At 39.2% G+C, this 21,920-nt stretch overlaps 1 protein-coding gene across 1 annotated transcript in view; it reads left to right on the forward strand.

The window, feature by feature from the left end:
- Nucleotides 1-8,176, forward strand: part of ATP6V1G3 (ATPase H+ transporting V1 subunit G3) — a 15,924-nt gene extending 7,748 nt beyond the window's left edge. Inside the window, exons 2-3 of the mRNA XM_032770894.1 lie at nucleotides 1,543-1,643; nucleotides 7,657-8,176. Coding sequence (XP_032626785.1) covers nucleotides 1,543-1,643; nucleotides 7,657-7,830 — 275 coding nt within the window. The 3' untranslated portion in view covers nucleotides 7,831-8,176. The remainder of the gene's footprint in view (nucleotides 1-1,542; nucleotides 1,644-7,656) is intronic.
- Nucleotides 8,177-21,920: the final 13,744 nt, after the last annotated feature.

Raw genomic sequence — 21,920 nt, forward strand, 5'->3', positions numbered from 1 at the left:
GTTTCTCTTCTGCTCAGCTTGGCTTGCATTTTAAGCAAGGAGCTATTAAGGTGACATTAAGGGTCTTTTGTTAAACAATAGCGCTCCCATTGAGAGTCAAGTATCCCCAGCAAACACACACAGGTAAATAAACTGGTTTGACTTGTTAATTTGCATATCAAAGGTTAGCTTGAAAAGAAGTTAAACAAAAGGAGTTGCTAGGCAGACTCCAGGAGACAACAGAGAACCAGCAGTTCAGACAACAAACACCAGAGGGCACCCCAACACAAGAAAACAGGAACCATGACTACCAAAGATGCCCTAAAGCAGGAACGAGCGAGAGCGAGGTAGGCGCTGTAATTCCTGTCTGGTGGCAGCGAGATAAGATCCAAGCTGGTAATTAAGTTTGGAGGTTCATGCTAGGCACCCAGATTTTTGGACACTAAGGTCCAGATTTGGGAAAGATGCTTATCATCAAAGAAAGATTAAATTATGTTCAGTATAGTTTTAATGTTAAGTGTATTTTTAGTGATCTGAGTGTATGCCATGCGCTGCCCATAGTGATATGTAGCATCATAAGATAACCTACTGTATAGAAAACTTTACCCGTATACACCTAAGTGCTTCAAGAAACCAAGTACTCTGCAGTGCAGTACTACTACTGGATTGGTAAGTACCTGTTTACTATTTAACACTTGATTAATTTTATTGTATTCTAATTCTTTGAAAATTGGTATTCCATTGGTAAGTATAACTCTTCGCTGACTGCACTCCCCTCTCCCCACCCAATCCTAACATTCCAGATAACAAGGATTTTACTGAAATAAATAAATAAATATAATCTTGATTTTGCCATCACTTTCATGTTTCCACACATTAGTGCACAAAAGCTGCTTTGATGTCCTCTGTGTCTTAATCACCCACCTGTGCATTTTACAAATTGAAAGGGGGCCGGGCAGTAAAATGTAAATGTTGCAACTTAGTTTGCTAGTGGCTGAGCTGTCTCTTCAAAGTGCCTTGGAAATTTGCCAGCATTAAATAGAATCCAGTTGGCATGGACTGAAGGATTCCTGGCAGCAAATCAATATAGCAAATCTTACAGAATAACATCTCTTCCAATCTGTGACAACTCAAACCTGTTCTCTGGTTGCTACTGTTGCCAATTAAACAAAGATAAGTATTTTATTTAAACATGAAGCAGTGATAAGAAATTGTCATTTATGTTGTGATAAAGAACTCAGTTGAAAATACCGTATGCTATATTGTTGACAAACCTACACCTTTTTTTGATTGTTGTGTACTGTGAATAAGAAGGGCCTGATATCATAGGTTTGGCACTTTATTGACTTAGGAGCACAAGTTCTATTGGCTTTCAATGGAACTTGTGTTCCCTAAATCATTTAGGCACTCCTGAAAATCTTACCAGTAGTCCGCATGCAATCAAACCTCTCAAGTACTTTACTGGGCATTCGGGACATGGAAAACTATGCTGTGTAGAGACAACCATCTCTTCAGGCACAATGCTAATTTCAAAGTAATCCTGTGTTTAATCTCTCTGTCCAGGAAAGGGAAAGAGACTGAAGCAAGCCAAAGAAGAAGCCATAGCAGAGATAGACCACTATAGGTTACAGAGGGAGAGGGAATTCAGGCACAAACAATCTAATGTAAGTAAGAAGCTTACATACATATTTCACAGAGGGTCTGACTCAATGTCTATGGAAGTCAATAGAGAAGGGGAGGAAATGATTCAGTAAGCATCGTATTAGGTCCTTACTGTAGATCGTTTGTGGACGGTACAGTCAGAGCCAGCTTTTTTTGCTTGGGGCAGGCTTTTTGCTGCCCCAAAAAAAAAAAAAAAAAAGGGGGGGGGGAAGGCGTGGAGTGCCGCCATCAAAGCAAAAAAAAAAGCCGGAGAGCCGCCCCTAGAAAACTGCCACCCCTTGAAAAGGGCCGCACCAAGCATATACTTGGAACACTGGTGCCTAAAGATGGCTCTGGATACACTATCAGCTGGCCAACAATTCATAATGACTAAATTTACTTGTTCACTGAAAATATTAGCAATAGGGCTGGACTGTAAAGTTTGGCTCTTTTCACAGGCTTCAGGGACTTTTGGATTTGGTACTTTGGACCTAAACTTTCTAAAATTCAGGACTGTTCAGATGCTGGGGATCACTCAGGCCCGTCTCTTGGGAAATATATATAATGTGCATACTTTTTTTAAAGTACCTTCAGTTTCTCTTTTTTAATGCCAGGCAGATTTTCTATTAACATTGGGAGCAGAAGCTGGAGTAAGGTACAATTTTGGTTGCTAACTAATATTCAAAGAGTTGGAGCTGCAGTGAGTTATTGATGTCAATGGGGATCTTTCCACTGACTTCAGAAGGCTTTAGGTCAGGCCCTTTGAAAAGTTATTGTGTTTATTCATTTATACTGTTGGACAAAATTTTACAGGCAAAACTTTTTTTCAGTAAAAAATGCAGATTCAGCAACACTGTAATGTTTTACAAGTTTGTGTTTATGTCATGAAAGTTTGGTTGCAAAATAAAAACAACAAAAGGAATTCTGAACAAATGTGAACATTTTGTTTTGGAAAATTTTTGGTTTGAAATGACTTTCCATTGCAAAATTTCCTTAATTTGTTTATATACATAAAAATCCAAAATGATCTTTCTTTCAACTTTTTGATTCACCAAAAAGTTGAAAAATTTTAAATTTTGGTCCAAGCCAAACAATATTTTTTAACTTTTTTTAAACTGTCAGTGAAATGAAAAATCTATTATTTATCTAGTTCTGATAATTTAATCTTAGCTTCCAACTATGCATACAGCAACATCTGTTCAAAACTGATTTTTTTTATTACATTTTTCAGATAAAACTGTAATCTGGCTGGCATTTTTGCACCTGAATTTCTAAAATTTAGTAAATTTTAGATATTCCATCATTTTGCAATTTTCTTTGCTGTTTTCATGAAGGAGTATCACAAACTATTCTCTTTGCTTTACTGGACTTCCTTTTTGTCTGATTCCGTGTAAAGCTACAACAGCTGAATGGGGCAGAGAGAAGAAGAGGAAGTCAAATTTATCAGCTTGTCACTTCAGCCAGAGTGTCAGCTTCAAGAGATAATGTCAGAGTAAAGCAGGCAGACTCATCCTGCACATACTATTTCAGATTTTTACTGACAATTTAAAAAAGGTAAAATATCTTTCAGATGTGTTCACCTTTACATTCAACCCACAATGAGAAAAATCTGTCGTCTGATGTCTGAAACAGCAAAGGAGAAAGAAATTTCTCTGTGCATCACTTTGAGCACAATTTTTTCATTAAACCCACAATTAGCACATTGAGCTAATACTGTAGATTGTGGATTGAAGCGGTTTACACAAGAAGCCAAGAGCACATACAGCTCTTCCAGTGCCAGCATGTTGTAAATGATCATTGTTGCTCTCCTTCACTTTCCCTGACCCCATTGTGTCGGACATTTGTCTGTCCCAGAAGAATGACAACATTATTAACCCAAGCCTGGAGGACAGTAAGAAGGTCAGTGACAGAGCAGTGGTCACTAACTAGCTCATTGTGCTGGCTCAGGTATTCCTATGCAAACATTTATAATTCCACAGTTATTACAGCCACTTTTAAAGTTACCATTGTACTTAGCATCTTGAATGTGGCTCGTTAGAGACATGTTGGACTAAATTCTGTGCTGACTCACACCCCAGCCACAACATATCACACCATAATAAACAATAACTGTAAACAACAATTCGTGTTGAATAAGAGTGATAATTGCTAATATCCACTTTAGCAGTGTGCAAAATTTGAGCACAGATCTGGATCCAAAATTTGCCAAACGGGCCTATCTTTGTAACAGACTAAATCAACTCTCTCCCACGGATTCTAACTTTGGGATGTACAAAATCCATTGCTGAATTTTGAGACTCTCTCTCATAGTGAAATAATACTATGGCCCTTCCACATGAGGATCTCCAAGAGCTTGAAAAACATGAATGAATTAAGCCTAAGAAATGGGGTGTAAATATGTGCACAATTTACCCTGGTTAATTTAAGCTCCAATGAACGGGTTGCACAACATCCTTAAGGTATGGCACCTACCTATGGAGATACAAGGCCTGATGCTGATCTCATTCATACCAGATGTAAGATTAGGAGCAACACTATGGAAGTCATTGGTCTGACACTGGTGTAAAATCCTCAAAGTCAAAACAGATCATAATTTAAATACAATATCGAATGAAGTTCAATAATATGAAGGGTTTGGAACTCAGTAGCAGAAAAGAAAGAATCTGAAAAAAACCAGGTAGAAATTCAATCATTAATTAACTTAAAATACTGTATTTTTTTCCTATGGTGTGAATTAAGGGGGAGGGATCCTTGGTGTGGAGAAAGCTCCGCCTAAGTGCGTAGTAATGCTCTTGAGCATTTTCCATGGGTTTGGTTTGGAGACAACATCTAGCTACCCTGAATCTGCAGAAAGTTCTCTCTATGAAGGTGGCTCATTATGTGGAAGGAGTCAGATCTTTCCCAAGTAGAGGCCCTCAGGGTTTCGCCCAAAGTTAACATACATATAATGCTAATTAATATCCTCAGAAAAATAATTATTACAGATAATAATAATCCCTTCCCAGCATTTAATATTTTTTTTCCTTTTATTTCTCTCAAACTAGCAAAAGTTTTAATTCTATATTATGGCCCAATTGCTTACTAGATGCTACTTAGAAAATGAATATCGTTTCAATGGAAATCCTTCTAAAGGAGAATCTTAAATCATTCACTGTGTCATCTTTGAGGGCCAAAATTGGGCTGAAGTCACAAGGAAAATGAATTTGGTGACATTAGGTGAGCGGCAAGAGACCACTGATTTGATTGATTTCATGTACCCTCTCTACACACATATAACATGCATCATTTGAAAGCTTATTACGTTTACTTTAAAATGAGGTATGATGTGGACCTGTCAAGTGGTGCCATTACCATAGAAATGAGAAAAAACAATGACAGTATCAACACGTTAAAATGACCACTTTGAAATATTTGCATTTGTTTCTGGTAGTTTAATGACTCTATGTACTATTTCAAGACACGAAATCAGATTTCCTTCTGACCTCAAATCATCACAATAGCAATCAAAAGAGTAAAATCAAATGTAATAATAAATTTGTATAGAGCATTCAGTGCCTCAAATGCAAAAATCACAAGCCGTAGAATACAGCTGAATTGCTTACCTGCAAACATTTGATTTGCAGTACAAGCTGCATACACAACAGAATCAACAAGAAACTCCAGCAATCCTGCATCTCCCCAGAATTTCCCAATACATGCTATAAAACAGCACAGAGTACAAATCATATTGGTACCAAGTTCATTTAAGAGAGTCCATTTCACTTGCCGAGCAACAGCATACAGCTGCTGATTCTTGATGTAAATGACATGCTGCTATCCTAGAGTAGCTGATATTTCAGCACTGTAGGAGAGACTCTGGCCCTGGCAGCTATCTTGGCATCCAACTAGATACATATGCAACTGCTGTGTAGGTGCTTTTCTTTGTTGCACGCTACCAATATCATTTGGTATTGGCAGGACATCACAAAGTAGTAGTCTTAAAGATACCAGGAGAAATCTCGGACAGTGTTCATTGGTAAGTAACAAAAGTTTATTTTCTCAAGTACTTTTTCATGGCAAGTCAGTTCTGGATGTGTTCTAGTTTTTCAAATGCTGCACACTGCATCAGAGACTTTGATTACTGGGGGAGACTAAGTGACTTTTCTTTCCCAGGGTTCAGTGAAATTCCCATGATGCTAGACTATCTACAGTCTGTTCTTGAAATAGCACTCTGGCCACCGAATGGAAGGTATTCTTTCCATCAGCGGTCTCTGTGTTGATGTCTATACTATCATCTCCTTCATGGATGAATTTCCACCAGCATGAAGTGGTTCAATTCCATTTGAAATGAGCACACCTCCCTGGAGTCTTCTACTTCGGTTTTTGCAGCATTAGTCATGAATCGCCTTAGCTAGCTTTGAACAATAAACACCACACTGAGGTGTTGAAATTAACGTAAACAGTATTTCTGGAACTGTGCAAAACAAGTATCAGAGGGGTAGCCGTGTTAGTCTGGATCTGTAAAAGCTGTAAAGAGTTCTGTGGCCCTTATAGACTAACAAACGTATTGGAGCATGAGCTTTTGTGGGTGAATACCCACTTCGTCAGATGCATGTAGTCATATGCACCCTACAAAGTGGGTATTCACCCACGAAAGTTCATGCTCCAATACGTTTGTTAGTCTATAGGGTGCCACAGAACTCTTTGCCGCTTGTGCAAAAAAAGACACTCAGTTTGGGTACCATTATTTCACTTCATCTTCAGGCTTACAGCACCATTTGACAGCTCTACATCAAACCTCATCAAAATACACCTAAAATAAACTTTCCAATAATATATGATGAGAATGTATACATTAAACTCCAAAAATATGACCCTTTTTGGAGAATTGCTGCTCACCTATCATCCCTTGTATCTGTGACCATTGGACCACATCACAAAACCACAACACAATTTGCCTCAACAAGTAGCCTCTGCTCAAGAGAACCACAGGACTGAAACAATAGTAGGGGTGTGCCTTGGAACCACAAAACCTACAATTCATACTATATATTGCTCCTTTATCACTTTCACAGGGTGTTCTCTTTAGCTCTGGGTAGCTACTATATATTGCACTATTTTTAGAATTATCGGCAGCAACTGCCAAGAGAAAAACTGGAACTCATATGGAAAAGCTCAATAGAATTTAATGCTGATGACAACAACTGGATTCTATACAGATCTAATAGGCTATCATTTTCTATTCATTTCTTTTCTCTGTTTTCTGAGCCATCCTACAGCAGGGAATATAATTTTCGATTAAATTCTTTAGGACTTTTCTATAAGGAAAGCACACTCACAGGAAGTTGGGGCAGTGGGGGGTGAAGTCACACATTTGGAATGTGTGCATCAGTTTATAACATAACCTTGTGGAAATATTCAGCTAGTCTAGAAAGAAGAGAAGATACAACTACATTTGAAGCAAATGTCCTGATATTTACTGTGCCAGAAGCTGTCTGGTATTTGGCCAGATAAGAAAATGTAATATTAAAAGGCCTCAAATGAGGCCTATTGAGGGTTATACATCAGTAACTATTGAAGACATTTCAGTGCTCTGCAAACACGAAGGCTTCATTTATTTTATTTATTTATTAGGAAGCATTCCCATCTTCCAAACTTCAAAAACCGTGGTTTGCATTAATGTTGTGAGCTCAAACAAACCCATCAGTGACAGAACATAGTAGATCAATCAATAAAATGAAAATATTCAAAAAATGTTATAGAAGAGAAAAACTCTTAGTAAACATTGTACGCAACAGTGACATTCGAAATCTGCACTATGTGGGGATGTGTTCCATTGCTAACGAGTATCCAAAGAGTTCCCATTAATCCTGTTTATTATGTTTATGGTTTAATCTAGTTTAAACCTGACTCTTACAGAGCATTGTGAAAAGTTTGCTTAATGTTTATGTTCAGGGATAGAAAGACATTCTTAGAGGCTGCCCCGGCTACAGTAAACACGGCTGTGATGTAAGCCTTTATTTTGATCATAGGGTTTCTCTTGTTTTGCCTTTGTAGATAATGGGATCCCAAGGTAACCTCTCCACTAAAATAGAAGAGCAAACAACAGAAAAAATCCGAGACATCACTAATAGCTTCCACAAGTACATGGAAAATGTAATGAAACAACTTTTGAACATGGTATATGACATCAAGCCTGAAATCCACCCAAACTACAGAGACGCAGTTTAAATCCCATTGATGTGTGCATGTATCAAGAGAAGGCACACTGTTTTCCTAGTAACCCAAATCATCTTCTCCTTTATGGGATTGTCTGTATGTGAAAGAAACACTAAGCCCAAAGCACACAGCCACCTTTTTATGTGACAAAAATTTTTACGTGACAAAATTCTACGAGGTTTCACAAGCATTTGGTGGAATGGATTTGTTTTTCCTATTGATAGCTATTACCCTGTCATTTAAATAGTAGAAAGCTGACAACAGCAGAATAAGTGATTATTTGACACTGACAGCTTTTTAGTGGGTGTCTTTATTTCTTTTCTTATATAAAATGTTCTGTACTACTTGGTGTGTTGCATGAAATCGTTTGTCCCAATCTTTAGTACATTTAAAATGATCAGATACGTGATAATGTTTCATTTTACTTAAAATTAAAGAAATTCTCTCTCTTGTTTTGAGCAACTGGACTGTGTTGGTTATGAGGATTATAGGAGTAAGCTCTTTCAGTTTCCTGTATGCATTTGCAATGACCTGTCTAGAATAATGAGACAGACAAGGTGGGTGACCAACATAACTACAACAGCACTACATCCAATAACATAGTTCATATATCCACAGTGGTGGCTCTTCGTAATTTGTAAAGTGTAAATGCACAATATAGTTCTGGCTGATTTTACATATTTATCTGCTCATGCCACTCTCAAAGAATTGTCCTACTGTTAAATTGCACCATATACCCTACAGGTCTTACTTTAGGTCTGAAATTGATATAAATGATTTATACTAATAATGAAATAGCTTTAGCTCAAGATACATAATAGAATATCTGTTATTAAGGACCCCCCCCCCCCCCCCCAAAAGTAGGGCTGGTTTCTGCAATCCTTACATTGAATAGTACCTAAATCCATGAGGAGTTTCACTGAAGTCAAATTACTTAAGGGCCAGATCCTGTTGCTTTTACATTGGGCCAGATTCTCCCACCTTTACTCACCTTGAGTAGTATGTGAGTCCTCAAATAGCTCCATTGATTTTGTGGAGTAGAGTACTACTCAAGGAGAGAGTAGCTGAATCTGGCCCATCCTGATCCAGTCCCTTAGCAGTCATTGGAAAATCTCCCATTAACTTCAATGGGATTTTGATCAGAACCTATGTGATAAGCCCAGCTGAAGGCTTGTTTTTATTAGAAAATTATATCAAGTTAGATCATAACGTTAAGGAGTTGCCATAAGCTAGCAAAACAAATACCATGACCTTTTTTTTTAGTAGACTGAAACAAGTTGTGTTCCACTTCATGTCAGTGGATCACAGGCAAATCCTTGTTCCAGTTAGGTTTACCCATGTGACATGGCATTAAACACAGCTTGTCTCTGTGCAGAGAGACTGCACTGCCATAGTAAACTGTGTGTCAATTAACGTGACTCCTTAAGGTTGTAGCCTAATTCTATATAATCATCTAGTGAAAACAAGTGCTGATTTTTCATTTTCCGTGGTTGCTTATGCTCTGTGTATACAAGCATACTTCAGACATGAAAACTTACGTCTGTTCTGAATTCCAGACTAAGAGAATACTGAGTATCAAGGAAACTGTTTTGTGGGTGGCTTCTTAGCAGCTGCTAACAGAGCACTTATTCTGCTGTTTCAAAATTAAAAGATACACTGGTTTGCTAGTGGAATGAAAATATGGTGTGAGTTAAAACAATTCAGGGAGAATGGTATAAGACAATTTATTATAATCGTTGCAACTTAAAAGTGTGGAATAATAGTTTTCAGAAAACTTTAAAGCTTTTCAGACAGAGGATTATCTTCTGATTTCAGTTACTCTGGTGTAATGCCGAAATAAGTACAATGATTTTAGTGGAGGTGAGGTACTCCAAACGTACGCTGTATTAACTGAACCTGGTGTAGAATGTAGAGGATAACTAATTTAATTGTATAACTCTAGACCATAGGGGACATTTTTCCTCATCTCAAGTAGAGCCTGATCCAAAGCCCAGGGAAGTAAGTGGAAAGAATTCCCTTTATTTGAATCGGGTCTCCACCAATGGATTGCAAAGCATGTAGATAGATTTTTTTGAGCATTTTAGTGATACTTTGTAAAGTGAACCTTCTCTTCAGGAAACAACGAGCACTGAACCTAAATGTTTCCTATTCAACTAAGCGCATTGTCAACAAGGCACAAGTGCACATCACAGGAGTGAAGAAATAAATATAAAAATAAATTGTAAGGGCCCCACAGCTGTGTGGGATGTGGCAACAGTTCAGATTGCATCATGCATTCCCCCAAGAGACACTTTAGCACCTGTTTAGAGAAATCTATTAAAGTCTACTCTGAGTGTCTATGGGTACACATGATTACAAAAGTAATAAAGATCAAGTGTTAGGTGCTGCCATATGGGAGGAGGAAGAGTGTAAGTGATAAACAGTTTCGGTGGATTGAGTAGGCCTCGGAAGTATAGATGTATGGTGAGATGACCCAAGAGGTAAGCATGCATGAGTCCTGTAAATGTTTTGAGGAGGACATCAATGGCATAGCAAAAAGCACATGTTCTCATGACCTATCTCTTCCCCTCTTCCTGTGGCTGTGCTGATGTTTTGAAGAAGGGAGAAGAAACTATTTAAATTAATTGATACCTTTAAAAAAAAGTCATTAAATTTTTCTCCAAATAAATTTTGTGATACTTATGTCCAGTTCAGGATGTCAAGTTTGGAGCTTCTGCTACTGCTCCTTGGGGTCGCCACTCATCTCTCACTGACACTTGCCATTGTGTTAATGGTTTTTCCAGCTTTCACTCTGGGGTGACCCATGGCCTTCCCCACTGGAACTATGTACCTTCTAAACACATACATCTAGCTTTTCAGTGTTATAGAGTCAGATGCAGAATGCAAGGTGTCACAATGTTGTGTCCATTTCAAGCAAAATTGTGATACACACCTGTTGTATGGAGGACAGTGGAAAATTGCCATAATTCTGTGGATGGCAATCTGGGAAACACAGCAGAAATAGTTGTTCAAATGGCCAGCAACCTGAAACACATCTCACTTTAAAAGTTCTGCACAATTCTGCTTCTGCTCATAACTGCTATCATTTCCTCTTACTCCTGCTCTTGCTGTACATGCTCAGCACAAGTCTACCCTTCCCCCTACTTCTCCTTTCACTCAGCTTTGTTTCTTGTCCTAAGCCACCCCTTATGTCCATATATGTTTTAAATGACCCAACCACACTCTCTCTCATATACAAACACACACACACACAGACTTACTTTATTCTAATCTCTACTTAAAACACACTTATTTTGTGAATCCAACATAGCCATCAATCACCATTCAAGTAAATAAAAGGTTATTTCAAGAAGGAGGGAGAATTGTTCTTCTTAACCTTTGAGGATTGGACAAGAAGCAATGGGCTTAAATTGCAGCAAGGGAGGTTTAGGTTGGACATTATGAAAAACTTCCTAATTGTCAGGGTGATTAAGCACTGGAATAAATTGCTGAGGGAGGTTGTGGAATCTCCATCACTGGAGATTTTTAAGAGCAGGTTGGACAAACAAACACCTGTGAGGGATGGTCTAGATAGTACTTAGCCCTGCCTTGAGTGAAGGAGACTAGACAAGATGACCTCTTGACTTGAGATCCCTTCCAGTTCATAGAATATCAGGGTTGGAAGGGACCTCAGGAGGTCATCTAGTCCAACCCCTTGCTCAAAGCAGGGCCATGCCTCAGAGAGAGTTTTGCCCGAGATCCCTAAATGGCCCTCCCTAAAGGATTAAGCTCAGAATCCTGGGTTTCGCAGGCAATGCTTAAAGCACTGAGCTATCCCTCCCCCCCAGGAAGTCACTGATGCAGACCAGAATTAAACCCAGCTCACCTGTGTCCCAGTCCAGTGCCTTAACCACTGCCCTACAATCAGCAGCCCCAATTCTATGATTCTAGGATGGCAGTAAATAACTGTTGAGACAAAGGAGGAGATAAATTGTAAGTTTATTCACCAAAAAGGAAGGTCTGGTCAGCTCAAAATTATTCATAATTTTAACACAAATTTTACTGAATTATTGCAGCCAGAAAAATAAAGATAGTGTTAAGTTTCTTCAGGACTCTTGGATGAATACCATCTGGTCCTCATGACTAATTACTGTTTAATTTATCAATTTCTTCCAAAACCTCCTCTATTAACAGCTCGGTATGGGACAGTTCCTTTAATTTATCACCTAAAATGAAGGGATCTCCCTCCGTCTCTGAAGTGAAGATTAATGCAAAGAATTCATTTAGCTTTGCACAATAGCACGTTTCTGAGTGATCTTTAGCATCTTGATCATCCAATGGCTCACTGATTGTTTGTCTGGCTTCTGCTTCCAATGTTACTTAAAAAAGTGCAGTTAGTTTTTGTGTCTTAGCTAATTTTCAATCACTTAGTCCCTGACTATGTGAGCACGAACAGTGTAGGCAAATATCGAGAGAGAGAAAACTTAGTAACACTCAGAAGCCTGACCCATCCATCCAAGATCCTATCTCCAACCATAGCCATCCTGATGCCTTCAGAGGCAAGGAGAAAAAACCCACCTCTCCAGAATACATTGGTGGTGAGGAGGAAGGATTCCTTCACAGAACGTGTGGTGTCCGGTTGAACCTGAAGCATGTCTCTTTAGGACAATTAAGACTATACCAAGAAGTGAGCACTAGGTTGTCTGAGCCTGCCCCCACACCATTTTAAACAATCCAGTTCTCTGATTGGTCCTCTGGTCAGGTGTTTGGTTACCCTTTCCAGGTAAAAGAAACTTAACCCTTACCTTACCTATCTATTTATGACATAAGCATGTGCTAAAAAGCTTTCTCAGTAGGTTTGCTTTCCTGGATCAGCAAGAAGAACCATCTGTCAGATAGAGAGATGAATTCACAATGAATAACTGTTTGACTCTTGAGAGATCTGAACTTGGAAACTCGTGTGATTTCTCTCTAAATTTGCTCCATTCCATGTTCACTGCAGGACATGGAAAGAACAGTTCTCTTTCTGCTAGATGTACAGTAAAAGCCAAATTAGCCTACTGTGATTTGTCAAGATATTATGCTTTGGTGTTTTAAATGAACAGCATAAGGTTCAGGCTGCATAATCAGAATTCTGAAGGGCCAAGATGCTGCCTTCTGAATTTTCAAGTACACAGAAAATCTCCCATGGGACACAGAAGTGTTAATGGTAAACACTCAGAAAGAGACTAACAAATGTATTTGAGCATAAGCGTTTGTGGGCTACAGCCCACTTCATCCGATGAAGTGGGCTGTAGCCCACGAATGCTTATGCTCAAATAAATTTGTTAGTTTCCAAGGTGCCACAAGTACTCCTGTTCTTTTTGTGGATACACACTAACACGACTGCTATTCTGAACTCAGAAAGAGAATCACTTTCTCCTAAAACTGAGCAAGAAAAAAGAAAACAGTATTGTCCCTAAAACTACCACACGTTGTTTTGTTTCTCTGCTTCACCACAGAGCTCCTGCCTATTCCACCTCTTCCTCTTTGGCTTCTAAATAAATGTTTAAAGACAAAATGCATAGATCTTGTGGAAGTGATATGAGAATCCATATCAGTATGTGGACATAGAAGGCAGGCCAGGATTTAATACTACAAAATATATCATGAAATGCTTGATATTAAAAAGCACAAAAACCCAGCTTTTAATAATTACATTTCTAAAGCTCAGCAGATGAGGTATTTCCTCTGCAGAGAAAGGAGTGGTAAGGAAAAAATATGCACCAATAGGTCTCCCGCCTGTTATTGGAATGTTGGCGTACTAATATGATGCACTTTGGTGTATTGCTGAGCTGCATTGTATTAAAAAAAAAGTTTGCCCACTAAACAACAGCAGTATGTGAAGTGATTGTTCAGTGTTGTTTAGCAGAGCAGGGAGTAAGAGTAAATAAACCAGGGATCTGCTCCAGTTTCTGCCACTGACTCAGTGTGTAGCCTTGGACAAGTCATTTGAACTCTGTGTCACAATTTACCTATCGGTTAAATGGGAATAATACTCCTCCATCATTGTAAAGCATTTCAAGATGCCCTAAAAAATATTGGGCCCAATACTGGAAGTTGCTAAACACTCAACCTCAAGTTGCTAAACCAGAGGATACTTGTGAGGGTTCATCTCTCACCAGCCCCTCCATTATTATCAATCACAACGACATCATCTTCATAATGACAACATTAACAAGAATGTAATGTTGCAAACATTTATCGTCTTTCTAATCACTGGATCTGCAGCTGATGTACACTGGTGTAGCAGCATTGCTGCATTGCCAGCTAATGCAATTTTGTCACAAGTCCACAATATACGATGCTTTTTGAAACATCACAGTTCCTAGATTCATTCAATTAGAGGGATATCTCTGGTTTCATTTTGTTTAAAGTAAGTTTCTAGTAGGTTGCAGAGAAAAGCCTGAAAATGTGCCCAAGTGTACCCTCAAGGGTCAGAAACAAGAAGCAAAATAGAAAGAACCCAGCTGTGGTTTTGTGTGTTTGGTTGGTTGGTTGGTAATCTCATACTTTTTAGGGGCCTGGCTCATGATTTTTGAACATTTGGGGTGGGCAAACCTGCACTGTCTTTAATGATTCTCTGTCAATTTATACCAGCTGAGGATCTGGTCCTTTGTGTCTTTCCAAAATACAGCATAGCATAGTATAGCATAGATAGAATAGCAGTTACAAGTGATCAGTGAGAATACCAATTGAGCAAAACAAATACCAAATCAATTAGAATACCAGTTATGAGACACCAAGCCAATTTGAATTCCACTTACAAACCCAATTACAATGCCAACTGCCTATTTATAAAATGATAAAATATAAAACTAATATAAAAATATTAACCTTAAAATGTTTTGATTGACCCAAAATGATTTTTTTACAGAAATTTAGTTTCATAGGAAATTTCAAAATTTTGTATTTTTGTTCCTGTTCAGAATGATGTTTTCTGTGTCAGAGTTTCTTTCAGAACAGCTCTAGTGATCTGTCTGCTGCACTCATAATGTTCTAGTATGCTTCATGAGGACAGTTACCCTCCCAAACACACTGCACATTTAGTAATATGGCAGAAATTCCTAGAATCATAGAGCTGTAGGACTGGAAGCACCTTGAGAGGTCATCTAGTCCAGTTCCCTGCACTCATGGCAGGATTAAGTTTTATCTACACCATCCCTTACAGGTGTTTGTCTAACCTGCTCTTAAAATTCTCCAATGATGGAGCTTCCACAACCTCCCTAGGCAATTTATTCAGTGCTTAACCAATATGACAGTTAGGAAGTTTTTCATAATGTCCAACCTAAACCTCCCTTGCAGCAATTTAAGCCTAGATCTTACAATTACATTAATTATTAATGTTTAGACTTTGAACACAAATGCAGAACACAGGATGGGCACTTAGTGGGATGTTTGCAAAGGCACAAAGGTGTCTAACTTTCATTGACTTTCGCTGAGAATTGGTTGCCTAACTGCTATTGGAAACTATAAAATTGCCCCCTCTTATAATTACAAATGAAATCAATGGCTAAATATAAATGAAATCAATGGCTAGGCAATTGTCTAGGAAGGTTCCCTTGTGCCAATCTCACATCTCCTCCTGGTACTTTGAATTACAACAGGGTTTCAATACATGTACAACTGTGTAGGGACCAAAATTTCCATTTCTTCCATGATTCTGAAATTTGTTTTCTTTCCAAATCTTGCTCCCACTGAAATCAATCACAAAATACTTGTTGATTTCAATGGGAGTAGGACTGGGTCCACAGTAGCACAGCTGCCATCATATAACCTAATGAATTGGATAAATCCTCCAAAGGCTTGCAATCTAAACTTATAAAAATGCCTCTGCTGCCTCAAAAGGAAGTGCTGCACTTTAAAATTTGACTTAAAACCAAAGTAAGTTCCCCAGAAAAAGAGAACTAAGAAATGCAGTGAAAAGCTAGGAAGAAAGTGCAATAGCAGATCTGAGTAACTCCTGGCACGAACAATTATTTCCATGTCTTTGGATTTTTTAGCTTGTGAAATGATACCCTGCTGCCCTTATGCTGTCAGAGTTTCTCTAGCTGTTTACTTAGAGATAAATGTTCCATTTATGATCCATAGGGATTTAATGGCATGATTCCTATTCATGGGAGATCTGTGACTCCAACTAAATCCCTTCATGCACAGTGGATAGTGTATCCATAAGAGTATTTTCCTCATCTCAGTTTCATTTCATATTACCTAGAGAATGAATTCAGAGGGGTGTTTTTTAACTAACCATTATGCAATTTCCTACAAGAAAGGAAACTAAGATTTTGAGAGTTGGAATCAAAGTTAACTTGATCGATTGTGCATATTGTAGACTGAAATTGGCTCCATTCCTCTGATTTAGATTGCAACAGGGTTTGTGTCAGTGGGATTTTCCATAATGAAATATATTCTGACACCCAGATTATCAGTACACTATCACCTGCTGTTAGAGCTAATCATATCTATAGCATGACAAGTGTATGCATGAGGTCCTTTGCAAAACAGAAGAAGACATAGTCCCTGCACCAAAGACAATTCAAGGGATCACAATAAAATCTTTGTATAAAATGGAGTGACTGGACCTGCTGGGGAATTTTTTTCCAGAAGAGCTCAGGCACTGCTAAAGGAAATGTGGGAACAAGAAGAAACCTGGCACTGGCTGTGAGACCAGTGAGCCATTAGTTACTATGGATGGGGGTAGAGCAGTCAAATGGACCACTGATGCACAGTAACTGGTGTACTGGTTGCTTTTGCCAAGGACACTGGGACAAACCCTTCATTTTACAGTATCAAGTGGAGTGTCCCAAGGGTCAGTCCTGGCATAGGCGCCAACTTTCCCCAGTGCTGGTGGGAGCTTGCGCCCCCCTGCCTCCATCCTGCCCGAACTCCACCCTTTCCCTGTCCCTGCCCTGCCCCCATTCCAACCCCTCCCCCAGTCCCTGCCCCCTCTCTGTCCCTAATGGACCCCTTCCCAAAATCCCCACCCCGGCCCTGCCTCTTCCCCAAGCGCGCAGCGTTCTCCCTCCTCCCCCGCAGCCGCGTGAAACAGCTGTTTCACGGTACAAGCACTGGGAGCTGGGGGAAAAGTGGACACGGGGACGGGGAGATCGGGGGACGGGGAGCTGCCACTGAGATCGGGGGACGGGGAGCTGCCACTGAGTGCTGAGCACCCACCAATTATTCCCCATGGGTGCTCCAGCCCCTGAGCACCCACGGAGTTGGCACCTATGGGTCCTGGGGCCAGTTTTGTTCAATATCTTCATTAATGATTTGGACGATGGCATGGTTAGCACCCTCAGCAAGTTTGCAGATTACACTAAACTGGGAGGAGTGGTAGACATGCTGAAGGGTAGGGATAGGATACAGAGGGACCTAGATAAATTAGGACAGAAGAATCCCATGTACTGCTACAGACTAGGGACCGCGTGGCTAGGCAGCAGTTCTGCAGAAAAGGACCTGGGGTTACAGTGGACAAGAAGCTGTATATGAGTCAACAGTGTCCCCTTGTTGCCAAGAAAGCTAATGGCATTTTGGGCTGTATAAGTAGGAGAATTGCCGGCAGATTGAGGGACATGATCATTCCTCATCTGGAGTATTGTGTCCAGTTTGGGTCCCACAATACAAGAAGGATGTGGAAAAATTGTAGAGAGTCCAGTGGAGGGCAACAAAAATGATTAGAAGGCTGGAGCACATGACTTATGAGGAGAGGCTGAGGGAACTGGGATTGTTTAGTCTGAAGAAGAGAACAATGAGGGGGGATTTGATAGCTGCTTTCAACTACATGAAGGGGGGTTCCAAAGAGGATGGAACTAGACTGTTCTCAGTGGTAGCAGATGACAGAACAAGGAGTAATGGTCTTAAGTTGCAGTGGGGAAGGTTTAGGTTGGATATTGGGAAAACTTTTTCACTAGCAGAGTGGTGAAACACTGGAATGAGTTACCTAGGGAGAGGTGGAATCTCCTTCCTTAGAGGTTTTTAAGGTCAGGCTTGACAAAGCCCTGGCTGGGATGATTTACTTGGAGATTGTTCCTGCTTTGAGCAGGGAGTTGGACTAGATGACCTCCTGAGGTCCCTTCCAAGCCTGATATTCTATGATTCTATGAGCCAGAAAGTGCCATGGACCTTTCAGGAAAAATTATCAAAGGGGCCTCAGCATGACCAAAGACCCATGCACATGGTTTTCAAGGTCTGATTTCTATGTACTTGAATGTATAGGTGTGAGTGCTTAAAAAGTGAAGGTGCAAATTTACACTTACACAAACAGGCCTTGGTCAGAAAAGCTGGCTTTTATTATATGCACAAAGCAGAAAGAACTTTGGTTTCTAAGGACTGACCCAAAAGACCACTGCATAGTGGTACTGCAAGGAACTTAACAAGTCTACTTTGGAAGGATGAGATTTCAAACTGTGCATCCTGAGATCAGACATGAATTCAACCCTGAATCTTAGGTCACTCAGCCATCATTTCCAACATTTCAGAAATAACGCCCAAAGACATGAAATAAGTACATTCCCAGGGCACCAAAAGGTAAACCATAGCAGAAGACATTCATTTCCTAAAGGACTAGGTCTAGTAAATGAAGGAATACTCTGCAAACCTAAGTACAATGCATTTTATGCAAAGCTGTCCTGGAGCTCCATTCAACTGCTGTTTAAAAAAAGACAGACATTTCTGTTTTTTCTGCTGCTCTTTCAAGTTATTTAGAGGCAGAAACAAAATCATGAGACTGTCAATCAATCTCTTTTTCTTTTTTTAACTCTTCAAAGGCAGCATGTCTTTTGTTTTTGTGCGTCTGTCCCACCTTTCCATCTAAACAAATGTGACCTAACTCCCACTCAGTTCCTCAAACACATCCACCTACCCCAACCTTTTTCTCACTGCAAAGGAAGAAAATTCCTGGAGTGTATATGGAAGAAACCACACACAGATAGTACTTCTGCATGGGTCAAGCACAGTCTGTAGACTACCATGCAAGCACTGCCCCACACCCCAAGTGTCATCACAAACATTGAAGATTACACTTCAGCCATATGTTATGCACACACCCCTTACAGGTACACCCTTTCCACATAATATTGAGCTGAAAAGCTCATGAGAACAATCTGGTAGATTACTTGATTTTCTACTTCCAGACATGGGCAGAAATATTGTGAGGTGGTAGCTGCTACAGTGAGAAAATAAATATTTCACTTTCTTCTCTGCCTTATGCTCTCATAAACGACAACTTTGGCTTTTTCCACTTCCCAGCGCTTTTGGATTTGCACGGCAGAAAGAATGGGCTTTATCCAGCAGTAACCCCTTGACGCTGGAAGATGGGAAAGAGATGAGAGAGCCCTAGACTTAAGATGATACCATAGTGGAAGTCAGACCACACAGATCTTCCTTCCCTATAAGAAGATCAAAAACGAGGCTGGTCAACACAATTCTGTCAACACTGTTTTTTGACACAAAATTGGGGTTTTGAATAAAATGAAAATGTTTTTCCAGAGAAAACTTCAATAATTCTTCAAAAACTTCAAAACTAAAAGATTTGATTCAGAATGGTGGGAATTGTAATTCAGATGCCTTTTGCTTCCATCCTCCCCCAGGCGTCAGCATTTCTGGCCAGACTACAACTCCCATGATTCAGCATTGCCAGGGTCTCATATGATGTACCTCTCCCCCTCACCAATAGGAGAGAAAGTGGTGCATACTGGAAGGTATAGTCTGAAAAGACAACTAGGCCCTTAGAGATCAATGATAGCATAAGCTACCTGAACTACAATTCCCATGAGGCATGACAGTATCAGTTTGATGAGAAACACTTTATTTTTCAGACAAAATATTTTGCCAAAAAGCCAAATTTTTCTGTGGGGAAAAAAATGCTACTTTCCAACCAACTGTACAAAGAAAGAAAGACAGACCTGAGTAAGGCTGGGATAGCTCAGGAGTATGCTGCAGGTGACACACATTGGGTTCTCCGTTGAAGTTTGGCTTCTGTAAAACCCTCTGTACAAATAATCATTGGAGCAGGTACTTGAATTTGGGTCTCTTACATCCCAGGTGAATGCTGTAACGATGTGCCTGGAGAGTCATTCTCACTCTGGTGCAGTGGCTGTTCAAATATTTTATACAAAATGGAAAAGCTTCCGCAGGAGAGACTGAGAGCAACCCACTTTGGAATACCATATAGCCCACTGGTGAGGGCATTCACCTCAAAGAGAAGAGAGATGCTCCTGAGCAAGGATTCAAATCTACCTTTCCCAGTCCCAAATGAGTGTCCTAGCCCCTAGGCTATTGAATACAAGAGGTGACAGCTGTGCCACCACAAATCGAGCCATTCATTTCCCTTGTTTTGTTTTGTTTTTTTTAAGGGTTACAAAATCCCAGAAATAAAATGTTTCATTTGATCCAAAACAAATTCTTGTAAACTTTTTAGATTTGCAGAACATTCAGAAAAAAATTGATTTGAACCTTTTACCCCATCCCCAAACCCGAACTAGCAAACTGAAAAATCAGAATTATTTGTTCTCCCCAGCCTTCTGCACTCAGAAAGAGGGAAACCATATCTTGAGCTAACCAGAGCTTTCAAGTGTCATAAGCAGCTAGTACCCATTCTAGTCCATTGCAATACCCAAGCACAGTCATGTTCTGATTAAGAAGCAAATAGGAATATTATGCAAAGTTTTATACACTCATATGGTACATAAACACATACTCACACAAACTCCAGTAGTGCTTTTACTAATTCTATGAATATACAGAAGTCAAGCAACTGCCACTTATAGAGCACGTAAGTGTCAGATTTTACTGCCATTTTCATGGTGGCTGTCCTTTTTACATTGATTATCCCTCGTTTTATGGTAGCAAAAGTCATTTCAAACTTTGAATCTTCCCTGAGGAGTGTTAACACTTGTTATGAGTACATGACCCAACCAGTATTATTGCAAAACACCTGAAAAATGTTACATTGGAGTATTATTTAACATACTCTAGTGCACCTACAGGACATGACTGCATGTGGAATTTCATGCTGACTTGCATGCTTATTATCTCACTGAAAGTACTAGGTGCTTTTATGAAGGATGTCCTGAGACTAAATTACCTAATCTATGCAGATTTTTGCAGGTCTCTCTTCCCCCAAATATTTGATCTACCCATGGTGCAGACTTCTCCAAGAGGCTACTGTGCTTTCATTTCACTCTGGGAAATATGGAATTTATTGTTTAGTACTCTGCCCCACAAATTGTTAATCTGACTAAAACAAAGATCTCCAATGAAATGAGAAATCATGCAGATCACAAAAGGGAGATGAACCTACTAATTGGTATTAAATGGACATAGCTTTAACAAGCTATTCAATTCAGATTCACTTGTAAATCTATACAGTTATCATTCAACAATACATGAAAACAAAAGCAAAATATGTATAGGAAATTCAACAGAACTTAACTTACTACTTATCATGAGTTAAATATTTTTCTATGTATATGTAATATATGTATAAATTATTATATATAAATATATATTATATGCCTCTCTCTATACCTAGATATTACATAGATATTATAAAGGTAGATAGATAGAAACTAACAAAAGAGAGACAGATAATGTAAATTTTGTTCAACAATGCTGCGCACATGCCTTCGCTGAGTAAACACTTTTCTTTCCTCTGTTGTTTTACTGTCTCCTGTTTTGCTGTCTCCTTTATTGCATCATGTGTTAAATTAGATTGCAGTGTCTTTGAGGAACAGACCATTTTTGCAGTACAGACTCAGTTCTGCAAAGTGCTGAGCATTCTGACTGGAACTGGGTGGCAAACAGTTGTCACGTTGCATGAGAGTTTGAGATTTCAAACTTTTTCCCTTCCAAAATCTGGACAAAAAGTCAAAGTTTCCAAAATGTCTTCAAAAGGAAAAATAAAAAAAAAAAAAAAAAAAAAGGGATTGGCTCAGTTGAAATGTTTTGTTCTGCTAAACAATAAAAATAAGGTTGAAATTAACTTTTTTTTTTTACTACAAAGTAATTAACACTTCAAAGTTAAAAGTCATTTTGAACTAAAAATAACAATTTTCATTTCAACAATTTTGAACTTTTTTTTTTCC

This window comes from Chelonoidis abingdonii, chromosome 7 (genome assembly GCF_003597395.2).
Source record: "Chelonoidis abingdonii isolate Lonesome George chromosome 7, CheloAbing_2.0, whole genome shotgun sequence".
Taxonomy (NCBI): domain Eukaryota; kingdom Metazoa; phylum Chordata; order Testudines; family Testudinidae; genus Chelonoidis; species Chelonoidis abingdonii.